At 47.2% G+C, this 16609-nt stretch overlaps 1 protein-coding gene across 4 annotated transcripts; it reads right to left on the bottom strand.

Annotated features, from left to right (window-relative positions):
* Positions 1 to 12: 12 nt before the first annotated feature.
* SNAPC4 (small nuclear RNA activating complex polypeptide 4) lies at positions 13 to 16573 on the bottom strand. Of its 4 annotated transcripts, none has more exons than XM_052667488.1 (23): positions 16318 to 16573; positions 14963 to 15003; positions 14293 to 14451; positions 13643 to 13768; positions 13135 to 13213; positions 12512 to 12593; positions 11539 to 11643; positions 10848 to 10920; positions 10367 to 10531; positions 9999 to 10146; positions 9182 to 9288; positions 8819 to 8913; positions 8013 to 8107; positions 6738 to 6823; positions 5821 to 6213; positions 5272 to 5361; positions 4830 to 5070; positions 4655 to 4725; positions 4275 to 4349; positions 3997 to 4024; positions 1551 to 3574; positions 1068 to 1200; positions 13 to 507 (listed from the first exon to the last, which is right to left on the bottom strand). In XM_052667488.1, the coding sequence occupies exons 1-22, from the start codon at positions 16460 to 16462 to the stop codon at positions 1072 to 1074; spliced, it is 4557 nt and encodes a 1518-aa protein (XP_052523448.1). In that variant the 5' UTR covers positions 16463 to 16573; the 3' UTR covers positions 13 to 507; positions 1068 to 1071. The 4 variants fall into 4 exon arrangements, with proteins under 4 accessions (XP_052523448.1, XP_052523449.1, XP_052523451.1 ...); XM_052667489.1 differs by lacking the exon at positions 16318 to 16573 and adding an exon at positions 16096 to 16211; XM_052667491.1 differs by lacking the exons at positions 13135 to 13213; positions 13643 to 13768; positions 14293 to 14451; positions 14963 to 15003; positions 16318 to 16573 and adding an exon at positions 12894 to 13020.
* Between the last annotated feature and the right edge of the window lie 36 nt (positions 16574 to 16609).

Here is a 16609-nt window from a genome sequence, read left to right as displayed (position 1 = left end):
GGCACAAATAAATGAGAAAAATAAACATCTGTATTTCAACCAGTACTCGAGACTCATTTGATAAAATATTAACCTGCTTCTTACTGAGCAGCATTCAGTCAGCTGTCAAACAAACATCATTACAGCATTAAAAAAAAAAACATTCAATGAACCACATATTCTGAACACAGATAAACATTCACATAAACAGAGGGGAGCACAGCAAGGAAATAACCATCATTGCTGGCTCCCCCAGGTCCCCAACAATTGTTACCCCGCAGCACTCGTGGCAAATGCTAGGCTGAAAGAGAACAGAATTGCTCTGTGCCTAAAAAACACCCCTCCAGCAGTTTTGTTTCATTACTTGCAGCTTGTTTAAATGAGCAGACTTTTTTTTGGTGGTGGGGAAACCAGCCTGGATGTTTCCCTCTGCCCCCCAGCTCTGCCTGGTCAGCTTGTTGCAAGTGTGAGAAGCGAGCAGTGCAAAGAGCATCTCCTGCTGCAGGGCAGGCCTCCTTCAAGTGGCTCCTGTAACACAGCACAAACAGCTCTTAGTTGCAGGACTTTTAAATAGGGAAGCAAACATTTTTGAGTTTCTAAGATCAGTTTTAAAGGAGAAAACAAAATAAAAACAGAATCTAATTCAGCAAGCAAGCAAATCAAATGGCAGTCACACTCACTTGGTCCATTTCTCTACAGGCCTCAACACATCCAGACCCTGCACTTGTACACCTGAGAAGCTGCCCAGTTACACACAGAAAGGAAACCATCCAGGGCTTCATTAAACCAGCTAGCTATAATGCTAACAGGCAGCAGCAGGGTCTGAAAGGCTGCCAGATACTTAAACCTCATAGCTTTATAGGTAATTTTATAATGTAAACACCAACTTCCCCTCCTCCTCAACCTGCGTTACTCTTAACGTATGACTAACAGGGCGAGTGCAGACTGTGCCCTAAGGGAACAGAAGTCAAAACCATTTCAAGCTTCTCCTATGGTCGTGATTCATTCTTTGGGCTGCACCACAGGCAAAAGCATTTCAGGTTCTCTCTCTAAAAATGCAAGGTTCCCAGAACAGCTGCTGACGTTACCTCCTCACAGCCTCCTCCTCTTCCTGAACCTTTTCCTGATGCGCAAACTTCTCCTGATTGGAGGAACGCTGGCTGTCCCATCAGTGCAGGTGCCCACGATGGATTGTGCAGCAGTCTCTTCAGTTTCCATGCCCTGCAACACAAGGGGAGCAGACTATTTGCACAGCAGCACGAAACCTAGGAGGATTTGCAAGAAAACCCTTTCAGCCATCTTTTATTTTAGTTAGCACGGCAAGATTTAAAACAATACTCCATTTACACTCAAAATTAAGCACGGGACACAACACTGTATTACCACAATCCTAGCAAACAAAACATCCCAAACACATACAATTTTCAGCCAACACCAGCACTTCTTCCTACAGAGTATGATTCTGTCCCTGCTCTCCAGCCAGAACACACCTGATGTGGTTTCTCTTTGCCTGGACACAACTCTTTACTAGAGAGGCTGTGTCTCCCACAAGTGAGACTGCTTTCCTTTACCTTATCTGGAAAATCAGCATCTCGGTCTCCAGGCTCATCACCTCCTGCTCCATCCGACCGTGCATCCAATTCATCCCCACCGCTCTCATCCTCAGACGCCTCCTCCTCGCTCTGCCACTCCTCTTCATCACTCTCTCCATATTCCCTCCTGCTGGCTGACAGAGTTGTTGCCACTTTTGGAGGAGGCAGAGTTGCTAGCACAGCAGGGAGCGTAAAGGCTGCTAGAAAGCGGGCTTTCAGCAGGAGAAAAGCAGGGTCATCACCCAGTTTCTCATGCACCAGTTCCGTGATAGCATTCAAGTCCACCTCACCCTCAGTCTGATTGCCATCAGGGGATAGAAGACGTGCTGCTTGTTTTTCCAGAGCTGCCTTTTGCAGAAGTAGCTTTGAAAGAGTTTTTAAGTTGCACAAAAAAGGTGGGAAATAAGGCAACCTGGTTTGCAGTGGTGGTACCTGGACACCTTGCTTCCCACTCAGCCATTCCTTCACCAGCTCCTCATCTTCAAAGGAAATCAGGCTATAGTCAAGAAGAGTCTTTTCGGCACTAGATGTGGTTGGCTGGGGTGGAGCACTTGCAGCCTGTGCAGGGGGTGGTTTGGAGGCAATAGGTCTGTACTTCAGTGCCTGCTCAGCTGAGCCTTCAGAAGTTCCTGCAACACTGTCATGAGGAACTGAAGCTCCTGGCTGGAGCACAACCCCTTTGTTAAGGACATTCGAGTTGGAAGATGATCCATTTGTTGTAGACGACTCCTGGTTTTCTCCCAAGCTAACAGCACCCGTCACACAGTGGGAATCAGACCCCTGAGTGCTTGCAGGTGGCTGCATCTGGGGCAGCAGCTGAGCATGTGGGGCTGGTGCACCACCTGGAAGAGCATTCTGAGCTGTAGAAGGATCAACAGCCTTAGAGGAACTGTCTGAACGTGCAGATGTAGCAGAAGAAACACCAGATATGCTGCATGCAGGACTGGCCGAGCTCACGGGGAAGACACTTGCAGAATGGCTTACACCAGCTGTCTTTCCTGCTGGGCTCCCTGAAGCTAACTGGGGATTTGTTTTTGTCTCTGCATGGCTTGGCTGAGGCATATTTACTCCAGAGGATGCAGGAGGCGCTCCTAAACCACAGACATTGCCACTGGATGTCAAGCTTGCCTGACTTTGACTCCTCACAACAGCAGCTTGCAGTCCTTGGGGAACACCCACAACGGCCTGCACAGCACTGGAGAGCAAAGCCTGCTGCGTTACAATCCATGTGAGAGGCAGCACGCTGTCAGGTGCCAAACGGGAGCTGGGCTGTGGAGCTAGAAGAGCAGGCAATAGATTGACTGGCCCAGGACGATTCAGTTCATAGGTAACTGGTGTGGGAAGAGACAGTTTGCTGTTGCCAGACTCTATGCCAAAAGGCACCACCATAACTCGATGTGGCACAAAAGCTTGATTTTGCAACACTACTGGAGCTGAGCTACCAGCTAGGACCTGACCGCTGCACCCTCCTTGATCTGGGGCCTTTCCTGCTGCACCTGGATTCAGGCTTGGAAAAACTCCTCTTGCAGGGGTATTTTGTGGAGCTTGCTCGTTTAGTTCCTTACTAGACTGTACTTTTGTCTCTTGTGAGGAACAAGGGCTCTCCCCAGCTTTTGACACTGATGGAGAATGGTTTTCAAGCACGACAGGGGTAGAAGCAGAACCAGCAACAGAAGCAAATGCTGACGGGGCAGCTGGCACACGTTGTACGTGGCTGGCTGCAGAGCCAACTGCTCCAGGTTTGCTCCCCACTTGTGCAGAAGGAATCACTTGCTGTGGTGGGTGCTGGATTATCAAAGGCCCTGAAAGCATCACCTGCGGGGCAACAAATACTTTTGTCTGCACAGCTTTCTCTTTTAGCTGCTTCTCCATCTGCCGCTTCTCTCTCAGCAATTCTGAGACAGTTTTAGGCTTCTGCCTTTGAGCCTGGGCTAGAGGAGCTGGAAGAGATGGGAGAACTGGAGGAGCTGTCTGCCTCTTGGGAGCAGGCTGCGATGCATCGCCTATAAGGTGAATAAGGGGGAAGAAAAACAAGTCTTCAGAAAGGAAGAAAGACTTTAGATGCTGTTTTGTAGCTATTAGATGTCAATTACCCTGCATAGGAAGTAGGAAAATTCCTGACTGGCAATTCTTACAACATTGTATTGTTGTGAGTACATGCTTGAGAGAAGTCTAACAGTGACAGCCCACAGACCATCAGGCAGGCACGATGACACCATGCCCACAGCCCTTCAGTATTTTCACCAGTCCTTACCAAAATGAATGCATTAAGCCAACAACTGAAAGAGCCAAGAGCTACGAGAAAGGAGCAAGGCAGTGCGTTTCGTTTCAAAGTTCTCCTTCAGTTCCACTGGTTATTAACACAGTGGTGATGAACTAAGTGCAAGTTCCTGTGCATCATAACACCAAATGCTCTGATAGGTACCTGAAGAAGACTCCGAGTTTTGGGAAGCCTGCAAAAAAAAATAAAAAGTAAATAAATTAAATTATACTTGAGACATATAAAGATCATTAAAACAGCACAGATGTCAATCAAAGCATCATCTGTCAGCCTCCTATGTAAATGGCCACACAGGCAGCACTTTACTCTGCTTCAAATTAACTGGTAACACACAGACAATACCAACTCACCACACTCACTGAAAAGCCTCTGTTTTACACAAGACTCCAGGGAAAAGCTTCGAAATAGTTGGTGCACAGTACCTGCTGAGGCCTGACTGCATCAGCCCTTCTCTCCCGAATGATCTTCATGCAGCCATTGGTGTCAATCCGAAAGAGCTGCAAGATAAGCATTTTGTTACCATTTGGTTCAGAAAAGGAATGTTGGTAGAGCCAGCAACACGACAAGGCGGATGGGAGAGGCTTCACATGAAAGACTCTGGTACACATTCACACTTGCAGAAAACTGTAACAGCATTAGGATGGATGCAGGGTTTACTAAATATAACATGCAAGCCAAGAGAACAGATTAATCTAGTAATTAGATTAATTCAAGTGAAAGATTTATAATTGTTTTTAAGCATCAAGTATGAAGATTACCACTCCTGTAAAGCAGATAATGCTATTAAGACAGCAAAACCTACCTGAATGAAAAGTGTGAACAGAGGAGTGCTGGAGAGACTGACCGACTTGAGCTTCTGTTGAATAGAATAAGCTAGAAAAAAAGGCCCACCATCAAAAAATCAGCTGAATATTCACTTGTAAGGTGCCAGAAAACAGGCACATAAAGGAGCACCATCTCTGATGGGTTAGCACTACCTTTTGTCTGATCAAAAGCCATCTTCCCAGTTCGCAAGGTGCAAGGCAGCAGCACGTCGCCCACCCAAGGTGTCACGGCCATGAGGAGCTTCCTGTCAAGGTTCATTTTCCTCCATCTTGCTCTCTCTTGACAACGAGTTTTCCCCCCCGTGTTCCACAGCCCCCTGTGCTCCTCAGCAGCAGATGCACCAACCCCAGACGTCTTCGCCAAAGCAGCAGCAGACATTGTGAGCTTCGATTGCTGCGCGTGAGCGAACACATGATTAGAGCTCCAATGAGGAGGGTTCTAACAAAGTTAGTCCCTATTTATTTTCATAATTGCCCCGTGATCTTTTCCTCTCGGAACAACAGTAAAATAAGATTCATGATTCCATGTTTGCTTTCCACTAAATATAGTTTGTGCCCATACCACAAAAGCAGGTCAGACAAACGAGGTGCTTACAAGTCTCCTCTGGAAGCACGTGTTTTCTCTCAGCACTCTTCTCACATCCTCCAGGGTAACCCGCAGCACTTGCTTCCCACACCTGGAAGCCTTAAAAGAAATCACAAGGGAAGGTGTAAGGAAAAGCACACCATAGAAAGTTACTGGTGCTGATGCTATTCTCAGAGGGTGCAAAAGCTCTCAACGGTCCTGTTACTGGGATTATCCACACACCCTGGCCATTGGAGTAAGGGGATTTATTTCAGCAGCCAATCCTGCTTTATGAAGATATGAAAACAGTTGTGTGTCAGTGACATTGTGGGTAGAAGAGTTATTTTCTAGGTATTATGTGGCAGAGAGGGGCAGTGCCAGGAATTCCTGTTTATTCACACAGCTCCGTTTCCAACAGCACCCCACAGTGGTACAGTGAGAAAGCAGCTAACAGGTGTGAAAAATCATCATCTACTCATCTCATCAATTGCTCTCTTTACTGCAGCAAATGCTCCTCCTGGCAGTTCCTAATCCAAGCTCGAATTCCATCCAAAACAGATCGAGAAACCCAGGACTCACCTTGTTAATCTCTTCTATGGGATTCTTCACAGTGATGTCCGTGGAATGGGGCCGTGCCAAGCCCCTCAGGATGGTGCTCAGTTCTGTTGCTTTATTTGTAACTCCTTCCTCACCTCCTTCACACCTCGCATGTGGAATTTTACTGCTGCTGGTCCTTGCATTAACACTCCCAAAAGAGAAAGGAGATGAATTTTGGTGCCTTCCTTGGCACGACTCCGGCACATCTGCCTGTGTTGGGATCCACAGATCAATGCTGGGAAAGGTGCACTCCTCCTTACTCGTCTTCTCCTCCTCAGAAGTGTCTGATAAGTCCAGTTCTACATCTTCACTGCTGCTCTCTGAACAGCTGGAGCTCTCCTCCTTATGCTGACGTTTCACCGACCTGGACCGTTTCTTTTTAGCCAAAAAGAGCACAGATAAGCTTCAGCCAGCACTCACCCTTGACTTGCAAATGTCTCAGACCAGTAAGTTCAAGAATCTTGTGGGGCAGTATTCTACCAGTGAAAAGTGGTTTCAGAATGGATGGTGCAGCAGCACCTGCTCGTGCTTCACCAATGGAACCACCACAGTGCTTTTAAGGTGGTCTTAAGCAGCCAGAATTTATGGAGTAGCTTGTACCACAACTGGCAGCTCAAGAGGTACATACAGGAAAACATAAGCATGTACTTATATAACATCCTTAAGGGCCTTTCAAGGCAATAAGGAAATTATACAACATACAAATATATAACACTTCATTCCTCCAGGACAAAAAAGGCTGCTTTAACACAATACTAATTAGACCACACACATCCACAACAAAACACCACGCAAAACGGAGGGCAATTGTGGCACTGATTTCATAGGATTTCACTTTCAGGTTAGAGAATCTTATTTAAAGAGATGGGGCTGTGACACAGGAGGGCTCTGCACAATACCTTCGACCCAATCATGATCTTCCATTTGCTCAGGCACTGCGAGCGAGTCCGATGTGGCAGCTCAGCAGCTATTTTACTCCAGTGCCCTAAAAAGGAAGAGGAGAGCACAGCTACAGATGCAGCAAACTGAAGGAACAGCATTTCTCTTTCACAAAACCAGTCAGATGTCAGCACTCAGATTGAAACGAGGGTTGTTACGTGGGTTTATTTCTCTGTTGGAGCAGAGGGCTGCTTTCATTATCTTTTAAAAGATGTTCAAATCACACGAAGCCTCCCTGACTCAGAGAAACGTCGCACCTCCTTCAATAACAGTGTGAGACTTCCTCAGACCAGCACCAAGTTGCAGCGCTGTATGTTTTCATGGAATCCAAGACACCACTTCAGGAAATAAATATATTTGACCGAAACACAGTAAAACTTACACATAAGTATGTTCATGAAAGCACTCGACAAGAGTTCTGTGCTTCAGTAGCACCACAACCTTAAGCAGAGGCAGTGCAGCCTGATGGAGGCAGTGCAAGTGTGACATTTACATAAGAGAGCGTCATCCCTAAGAGGGCTGGGAGCAGTTCATAACCTAACAAGCCTTCTGCTATTTTAGAGCTGTTAGTGAGACTGGGAAAGTGTCTGCCTTGCTTTAGATTGCACCTAAGATCCAGCAGGTTCACCCACCCTGATAAGCTCATCATACACAGAGAGGAGTGCTGTGACATTCAGAGTGGAAAAGAGCAGGGAATGGGAAAGGAGATTTCCTTTTCAGGGCAGAACACCATGCACACAGTAACTGACTCATACAGGGAAATGCATATGAATGGATGGTGAAATCCTGATCCTTGTCTTTGATTTTTCAAAGATTTCTTTGGACTTTGCTCCATCATGCACTCAGCCAACATCAGAAACTAAAACGAAGAGGCACCAGGGACCAAAACCCTGGCAGCATCACATCCCTCCCTCCTCACAGCAGTAACAGCATGCTCAGATGGAGGCTGAAAGGTTAAAGCCTAATGCTGAAAAATAGCATTGGAGAAAGTAAGAGAACTCTTCCACAGACTGTGAGCTCTGTGGAGCCGTGACAAGCACAGCTATGCAGCCCTTTGCTACACAACTCATTAACAAGTGAGCTTCCAGGAAAAGGCTGCTCCGTGTGAGGAGGCTCGAAACCATCAGCTGGAAACAGAGCCTGCCACTGCTAAAAACAGGAGAGGAAGACTCTCATATAAGAAATTGGTAAATAATACTTTCCTGAGCTAGAAATTAAGCCACAGGATCACTCACCCAGGCCGTGCTTCTGCACCAGATCAATCAGTTGCTCTTCTTCCTTTAAACTCCATTTGCCTTTCTTTACATCACGGTGCAATGCTTTTAAGTACCTTCAAATAAAAACCATTTAAGCAAGGAACGTTTCACTTCATTCACACGGTTCTGATCAGTGCTCCATGCTCTGAGGCTGAACACAACCAGATCTTTCCTTTCTCTAAGGCACCCATCACTATTCCTGTAACATTACAGTTGCCATCTCTTTGATCTCACTAATATCAGACTACGTGGTTAAAAACTACAATAAGCCGTTGTAAAATGGATTGCTGACATCAGAACATTCTGCACTTGGTCTCCTGAAGCTGGGTTCAATGCTGAAGATGGCTCAGCACCTCTCACAACACTGATGCCAGCTGCAGGAAGTGACTGACCAGGCTGTTTGTGCAGCCCATACACGAGTGACCACCTTTTCTCCCTACATGCACTCACACTTCAGGATCCCTTTGCTGTGCTTTGGACAACAGCCCCTCCAACTTCTGCAACACCACCAGCAGCTACACCAAGGGAATGATGTGCCACAGGGCAACAGAGCATCTTCCTCCCTGCTGGACTCCAATATCAGCTTGACCTTCCCTAACTACAGAGGCAACAAAGCACCACAAAGGCTGTGCTCACCTTTAGGGACCGGTGAAGATTGTATTCAGACCATAACCACGTTCACAACAGTCTTCAAGAGTTGTAAGCAAAGCAAACGTTTGTAAAATGAGCTGCACTTGGCTCTGGACAACAGGCCTGAAGGCACAGCTGTTCCATGCTGTTCTCACCTGTCACTGCACTGAGCATCACTCCTCCCTGGTACTTCTGTCCGAATTTTATACCAGTCACGTTCTCCATACTTCTCAACTGCAGCCAACAGCATCTGTGTCAATCACAGACAGGAAGAGTTACAACTCCTGGTCAGTAATGCTTCTAGCCAGCCTGAAACAGAAGCAGCTGCTTGTTTCCACAGAATTATAAGTCTTGGCTCAAAGGTTTTTGGGAGTTAAGACCTCCCAACCTGTAAACTGACCTCAGAGCATTCTACATTCCTTTGTGCAACATTAAAGCTCACGTGTACATAACCATGCAACGCTGCAAATCCAACCTTCCACACACATCATTCTAGGGAATTAGAGAGCAGAACTCACAGCATCCTCCTCCGGTGTCCAGGGCCCTTTCTTCAAGCTGGGATCCACACTCTTTGTCCATCGATAAATCAGCTGGGCAGAATCTCTTCCTTCCATGTAATAGGCAACTAGAAATGGAAAGGTGTATTTTATCCTCTGCTGCAACATCTGTCTTATTAACATCTTATTAACATCTGTCATCTTTTCAAACAAACAGTAGATTGTCACAACAAGAACTGAAAGAGCACAGCACACACGAACTGCTACCATTTACAATGGCACTACCAAAACAGACACACAGCACCCCAACAATTCATACTGCAACAGGACTCACAAAGACACATTTCAGCTCTAATACACACCCAACAAATTCAAGGCAGCAGATGTTGTCACACAAAGGCTGGGATTTAGGACTCCAGAAAACACTTTGTTACTACTTTAACCTTCAGTCCTCACTGCTCACACTGTAATCCCACAGAGAGCTCTTCTAGAAACCACTATAGGTACAGTAATGTGTGCACATGCACCCTGATGACCATCCTAAATGATCCTGTAGGTCCTTTCCAACCTCGTGACTCTATGATTCTGGACCACAGCACTGCTGTACCTCATACACATACTGACACACTGACACCTACTGGGCCATAGCACTGCTGCATCTCACCTAGGTGTAAAACACAGAACTGGAAATGGAAATACAGCAGATAAAACACCAGTAACTCCTTCAAGCAGAGCAGGCCAGGTGCTCCAGCACGCAGAAGCATTAATACATGCAACCCAGGAAACCAAGAAACCATCGTATGTGAATGGAAAACAATTTCCTTTGTAGGTCGCTTACTTTTCTTGTAAGGGATGTGGCTTCCCACTCTCATCTCTTGAACAAGCTCTAAAAGCATCTTATCTTCATCTCTGGTCCATTCTTTCCTTTTCAAGTCTTTGTTATAGGCTTGGTATTTCTGCAAGCACTGAAAAGCTGTCCTGTTTGTCTTCATGGAAAGAAAACACAGCTGCTTAGATAGCTGGGCATTCAGGAGGAAAAAAGCAAGAGGGCAAAGTTCCAGTTGTTTTTGTACCGTTCATGAATGCTCCTCACAAAAGCATAAACTAACAATGAATTACTATTAACTGCTTTCCAAAACTTTTGAAGAGGCACCATCAGAATTACCTGACTTTCCAGCTCACGTTTCTGACCTCAGAACTACTCACCCCCAGCTCCTGGGCTACAGTCTGCCAGTCCAAGTAACCGTGTTTAGCAGCAATATCCTTCAGCCTCTCCGTTTCCTCCTCTGTCCATTCGTTTTTGTTGATGCTTGGATGCTCCCAGTTTTGCCAAAACTTCTTCAGTTCTTCTGAGCTGCGCCGTCCATCAAACTAAAACAGAGAGAGACAAATCTACTTTGTCTTGTGTCAGCCTTCGTTTCTGCCCAGATGTTTGCCCCAGCTTCATGCAGTACAGTTTGTGTTCCATGCACGTCTTAGTGCTGATTTTTCAAAATCAAACCATCAGATTTAAGCAGTGACATCAAACTTGAAGTGCCTACATGCTTACCATATTGAGATCACACGACAGTCAACTTAAAGAAGGGCATGAGGGGATCAGTGGATGGAAATGACAGCAGGTCAGGTAATTCTCATGAGAATGGGGCCTGATGTGAGAAGTAAGACAACAGCTCATCTCCCAACTCACATGAATGTTTGAAATCTTCTCCCAGTCGTGCTCATCAAACCTGTCTCCTAACAAGTCACTTTCTGGAAGTTGGCTAGAGCAGAAGATAGAAAGAAACCTCCACATTAAACAGTTAATTAAACAGTCACTTTCTCAGCCTGATCTTTCTTCATCATATTCTTCTCACCTGCTATTAACTCCCACCAAAACTTTACCACTTCAAAGCTTTAACATCGATAACTTCACTCACAAACAAGATTTCTTCCTTTCTGGACTTACTAATTTTACTTGAATATAATGAGTGTACTGCTGGAAAACAGCCCCCTGCAAGTGATGCTGTTTAGCAAGGGGAACAGCTCAATGCAATATCAGAACAGATTACTCCAGATGTGTTAACAGACAAAAGCTCAGAATTAGTGAGGTGTTCAGAGCACCCTCCTGCTGAAGCAAGAACTATTTCCACCAGTATCTCTATCCTGGCCATCAGGTGCATTTGCATATGAATGCACAAAGCAGGACTCTGAGCAAAGAGCTGCGGATATGAGCTCTGTAAGGCCCGAATAGCACCTCCTGGCTTTATTTGTGTTGGCTTGCACAAAATCTTCTCCAAATGCCACAACCAGAAGCGCCCAAGAAAGGAGGGCACTACAGAAGTCAGCCTCCCAAAACCCTTTTGCATTTTCATCAAGAACTTATAAAGAAGACTCCTCACTTAATTGCCTCTATTTCCCGTTCCACTTCTTTGATTTGCTTTTCCAAGATCTGTTTCTCCATTTCAGTCTTGACATTTTCCAGTTTCTGATTCGAATAACTCAACCTGTTCAAAGACATTTTCAACATTACTTAGTAAGACTAGATGGGAAGAAGGTCGATGGCAGCAGAAGACACGTGGCAAAAGAGGCTTCCCCACAAGCACCCTTCTTTCCTTCAGCTTATTTCCCACAGTAAGCAAGACTGTTCTTCCAGGTTCTCCCACGTACCAAACTCATCCTATTTTGCTGCTTCAGTGCCAACAGCTGACCCAGAACAGCTCTCAGATTAATCATTTTGGTATTTACAGAGAGATTCAGCCATAGCTGCAACAGCAACAAATTAAGTCTGCACCAGTTACAGGCACATACATCTCCCCAAGGACACGCTGTTATGACTCACTGCAACATGGCACAATTTCAGCTTCAAGCCCCGAGGCTGTTTGAAGTTACACCATTGTGCGAGCAGGAGGAAACAGAGGGCTACAAAATGCCACAGCATCTTCAATACAAAACCTCTTCCCTTGTTGGTTATCTGCAAAACAATCACCAAGCCTTTGCAGTGCAACCTGAAGGCTGTAACCTCTTGCTTACAGTCGGAAGAGTAAAGCCCTGCTCTTCAATATCACACACACAAGATAGAGATGTCAATAAAGAATGGAAACGCTGCTGCCTACAACAGTCACTGCCTGCACTGGTGCCACAGGACAGGGGACTTGGGGACACCAAACAGGTCTCCCAGGCCCAACAGTGACAAAGGAAGGTCTTTTCCAAGCAGAGCCATTCTACGATTCTAAAGCACCCATGCTGTGCTTTGTAACCTTACTGACATTGCAGTCAATTAACACGGGAACTCGCTGCAGGAAGATGGAAGCTCCACTTGTTTCCCCTCCTCCCTTCAGCTGCCATGCTCTCACAAGGCTGCACACTACGTACTTCAGCAGCTTGGGCTGTAGCAGGCGCTGCAAGCGGTCACTCACAACTGACTTCTGCAGTAACACCTTCTCTTTGCTTTTCCCTGGGCAAAACAGAAACAATCAAGCATTCAGTCATCAGTGCAAAACCACTGCCAGAGCATTCCCCACATCTTTACCATTACCTACACAACTTTGTCCTGCAGAGGGCCTATAAGAAACCAGGTAAATGGATTCTGCTGCCCACCTGAACCACTGATGTCGTGCCTGAGCTGCGCAGCTTGCAGCCTCTGCTCAGTTCTACCTCCAAAGAAACGTCAATGAAACCACCACAGGTGGCTGTAACTCCCTGGAGCTCTAAGCAGCTCTCCTCTCACCTGGGGACTCCCCTTGCACAACCCCACCTGGTTCTGGAGGATTCAGAGATGTGGAATGATGCATCAAAACAAATACGAATGAAAGGAAGGAAGTCATGAATCCTTCAGTGAATAAATGCATAAATTCCCATTTACCTTGAATACCCTTCCTGTGAATTCCAGTATGAAGTACTGTAAGTTTTGATGTTTGAATACAGATATGGGGGAATGGATGGTTACATACATGATATTTCCTGTAGAGCACTGAGCATTGCATACAGCTACTTACATTTTGTTGACAGCAGTTGTTCAAAGGATTTTATGCCCTGAGCTGCCTTTTCCTTGGCATCTTCATTGGAAGGAGGGCCCTAATAAAGATGAGAACGGATACATGGAAAACTTGTTTATTCTCCCTGGGACTCCATCATGAGCTGCCACCAAAAAGACTGATAACTCAACTAGAACTGCTCAGTCACCTTCAGAAAACAAAGACAACAAGAGCTTTAAACGAAGTGGAACTGGATTGTGGAGATGAAGAAGCACGATCAAAATTAAGCTGAAAATAAGAAGAATATTGGAATCTGCCCCTGTTCAGAACTCTCAGGTGTCACAGCCACACTGAGGTTGGACAAGTGTTTCCAAAAGAGGGTAAGCAAGCTACATGTGAGGAAAAAAAATAAGAGACTGCAAACTCAGGAGTGACATCCACAGTTAGAATGGAACACAGCCATAGTGCAGTTACAATTAAATGTATCACTGGAAAAAAATCAGTATGTAAGCCAGTCCCATTTACTTACTATTCCTGTTGTCTTGTCCTTAAAGTATGGCTTCATAAAATGGCCCAGAAATATGTTTGATGGTAAATTTCTACCATCTCCTGTCCTTGCTGTTTTTCTGCCATCGAGCTCCCACAAGATTTCCTTCTGCAACAGAAGAATGAAGCAATGTCAGCACCTCCTCTGAACTGCCTAATTTCAGGGAACAGCAGATCAGTCATTCAAACCATTGGCTGCACCAAACTGCACATCAGAGCATGTATGAAAGGTAAGGTTTGGAACCTCACACATTTGTGTAGCACAATGGAGATGAGAAATGCAGAAACATAAATACCCCCACACACCAACATGCTACAATAAGCTAAAGCACAAGCTATTGTCTACTCAGTGACAGCAATTTTGGTGATAGGAAATGATGGAAACTGCATGAAAATAAGCCCTTCCAAGGTCAGCATTCAGGCGACACTGGTTTGAACTGACACACAAACCTCTGTATCCTGGTTCCCAGACAAGCAAGACCAATGCTACACCAGCACACAGCTAAGGGCCATTACTGCTGCAGCTGATCCCTGCACTTTGTACATTAAGAATGTTTCACTGTGGTTGACAAAGGATGAAAGCAAAAGGTAACTCTGAAAAGCACAGGATTGTTCCACATCTGTTTTGCTCACCTGCTGCTCTTTGTTTTGTGCAATCAGAAGCTCTACTTCCTCAATCTTTTCCTGGATAACTTCCTGATACACGTAATTCATCTGCAGACACGTTTCTGGATCTTCCAGCAGACTGCTTTCAAGATCATCGTCGCTACTGTCCTCTTCTCTTCCCACTTCCTTGAGGAAAACAAAACTCCATTTTAAGGGATTAAGGGTACGGGAGAGGGAACGCTGGCTTTTAAAAGCAAGAACTGGCATTGTGTTGAAAAGTGATTTCCAGGAGAGCTGGAAGCACAGAACTCCCTTCCTGACAGCTGCTCTGAGCGCTCCCAAAGGCGGTTACAGCTACCAGCCCTGCCCAGCTCCCTTCCTGCCCATCAGCTCAGCCTGCTGTCTGACACCACGTCTGACTGCCAGCCCTGGTAAAACCCATTCTGGTGCAGGCAGCTGCAGAGCTGCAAGTAAACTGCAGAACACTTACATTTACATTGGAGTCCCCTTGCTTGCTAAGTACACAGCTCAGGACCATCCCTTCAGATTTCTACTTTATGAGTCCTACTGAAGCAATTCTCCACGTTAATGGTGGAGACAAGACAGCTGCTCCAAAATTCCTGAGAATGATGTGAGATTTCCCCTTTCTTCCCGCTCCCTTCACCAGGCAAACACAAAGATTTGCTTAAACAGTTACCATTTCTGCTTGGACATCCGAGCTGTCACCTTCAGCATCGTCTGTTGGAGCACAAAAATACAAAGACATCAATGGCAGCGAAGAGAAAGCTTCAAACCGAGGACTTTCCAATTGAAACACACAGAACAAAGCACCGCAGGGCATCTCACACACAACTGCAAGGGGGTTTTGGGTACTGCTGTTACTGCCCAGTAAGAATGTTCAGTTTTATACCAGACACACTCTTGGTTTTCGTTTTAAAGTAAAACAGCTCCAGATAACAAAAGAGCTGCACCTCGGTCTGGTGGCACTGAGCGCACAGCCAAGCGAGCATCTGAGCAAACAGAATCACAGAGTGGCCAGGGTGGGAAGGGACCTCCAGGATCAGGAATCTCCAACCCCCCTGCCACATGCAGGGCCAGCAACCTCCACATTTAATACCACACCAGGCTGCCCTGGGTCCCACCCAACCGGGTCCTGAACACCTCCAGGGATGGACGGGGCACCCACAGCCTCTCTGGGCAGCTGTTCCAGCACCTCACCACTCTCTCTGTAAAGAACTTCCCCCTGACATCCAACCTAAACCTCCCCTCCCTCAACTTCAAACCATTTCCCTTTGTTGTGCTGTTATCAACCCTTTCAAAAAGTTGATTCCCCTCCTGTTTGTAGGCTCCCTTTAGCTACTGAAGGCTGCCATGAGGTCACCCCGCAGCCTTCTTTGCTCCAGGCTGAACAACCCCAGCTCCCTCAGCCTGGCTTCCTAGGTGAGGTGCTGCAGCCCCCTGCTCATCTTTGTGGCTCCTCTGGACCCTCTCCAACAGCTCCGTCTTTTTTGTACTGGAAGTTCCAGACCTGGATGCAGTGCTGCAGATGGGGCCTCACAAGAGCAGCGTAGAGGAGAACAACCACCTCCCTGCCCCTGCTGCCACCCCTCTGCTGATGGAGCCCAGGACACCATTTGCCTGCTGAGCTACAAGCGCACACTGCTGGCTCATGTTCAGCTTCTCATCCATCAGAACCCGCAGGTCCTTCTCCACAGGGCTGCTCTCAAGGACCGCTCCTTCCAGTCTGTATGGGTGCCTGGGATTCCTCCGGCCCAAGTGCAAAACTCTGCACTTCGCCGTGCTGAACCTCATCAGGTTCACCCGGCCCACCTTTCCAGCCCGCCGAAGTCCCTCTGAACGGCCTCCCTTCCTTCTACCGCGTCAACCGCACCGCTCAGCTTGGTGTCGTAAACCACGCCCTGCGAGCAGCCCCGCAGCAACACCGGGCTGAAGCCCTACAGAGAAGCAGCGCCCGCCGACGCGAGGCGCCGAAGGGACCAATAGAGCCCCGCTCCCCCGCCGGGCCCGCAGGGAGGGCCGCGCCCCGAGTACCCGAGCTGAGGCTGGAGTCCGACACGGCCACATCTCCGCCGGTCACGTCGAGCCGCAGGCTGCGCTCCAGCTCCTCGATCTCGCGGCGGATTTTCTCCCGCTCCGCGTTCAGCTCGGCCCCGGCCGGGCCGTTCCGCCGGGACATGGCGGCACCGCCGCAGCCCCAGGGCACGACGCGAACCGTGCCGCCGCGGCACCGCCCCTCTCCGCCCGTCGACCAATCGCCGCGGGGCGCATCGGTCAGCTGAGCCCAGAGCACGTGACATGAGACAGCCAATAGGAGCACAGCTTC

The sequence above is a fragment of the Tympanuchus pallidicinctus genome, unplaced genomic scaffold (assembly GCF_026119805.1).
Source record: "Tympanuchus pallidicinctus isolate F22 unplaced genomic scaffold, pur_lepc_1.0 scaffold8, whole genome shotgun sequence".
Lineage (NCBI taxonomy): Eukaryota > Metazoa > Chordata > Aves > Galliformes > Phasianidae > Tympanuchus > Tympanuchus pallidicinctus.
This window is presented reverse-complemented; position numbering and strand designations above follow the sequence as displayed.

What these genes read in the sequence shown, in the direction of transcription:
- SNAPC4 (XM_052667488.1), bottom strand. Translation starts at nt 16,462, where the DNA reads ATGTCCCGGCGGAACGGCCCGGCCGGGGCCGAGCTGAACGCGGAGCGG. An exon ending in ACAACTGCTGTCAACAAAAT is followed by an intron (nt 12,594 to 13,134) that starts GTAAGTAGCTGT and finishes TGTTTTGCCCAG; the next exon opens with GGAAAAGCAAAGAGAAGGTG. An exon ending in AAACTCGGAGTCTTCTTCAG is followed by an intron (nt 3,575 to 3,996) that starts GTACCTATCAGA and finishes TTCACCTTATAG; the next exon opens with GCGATGCATCGCAGCCTGCT.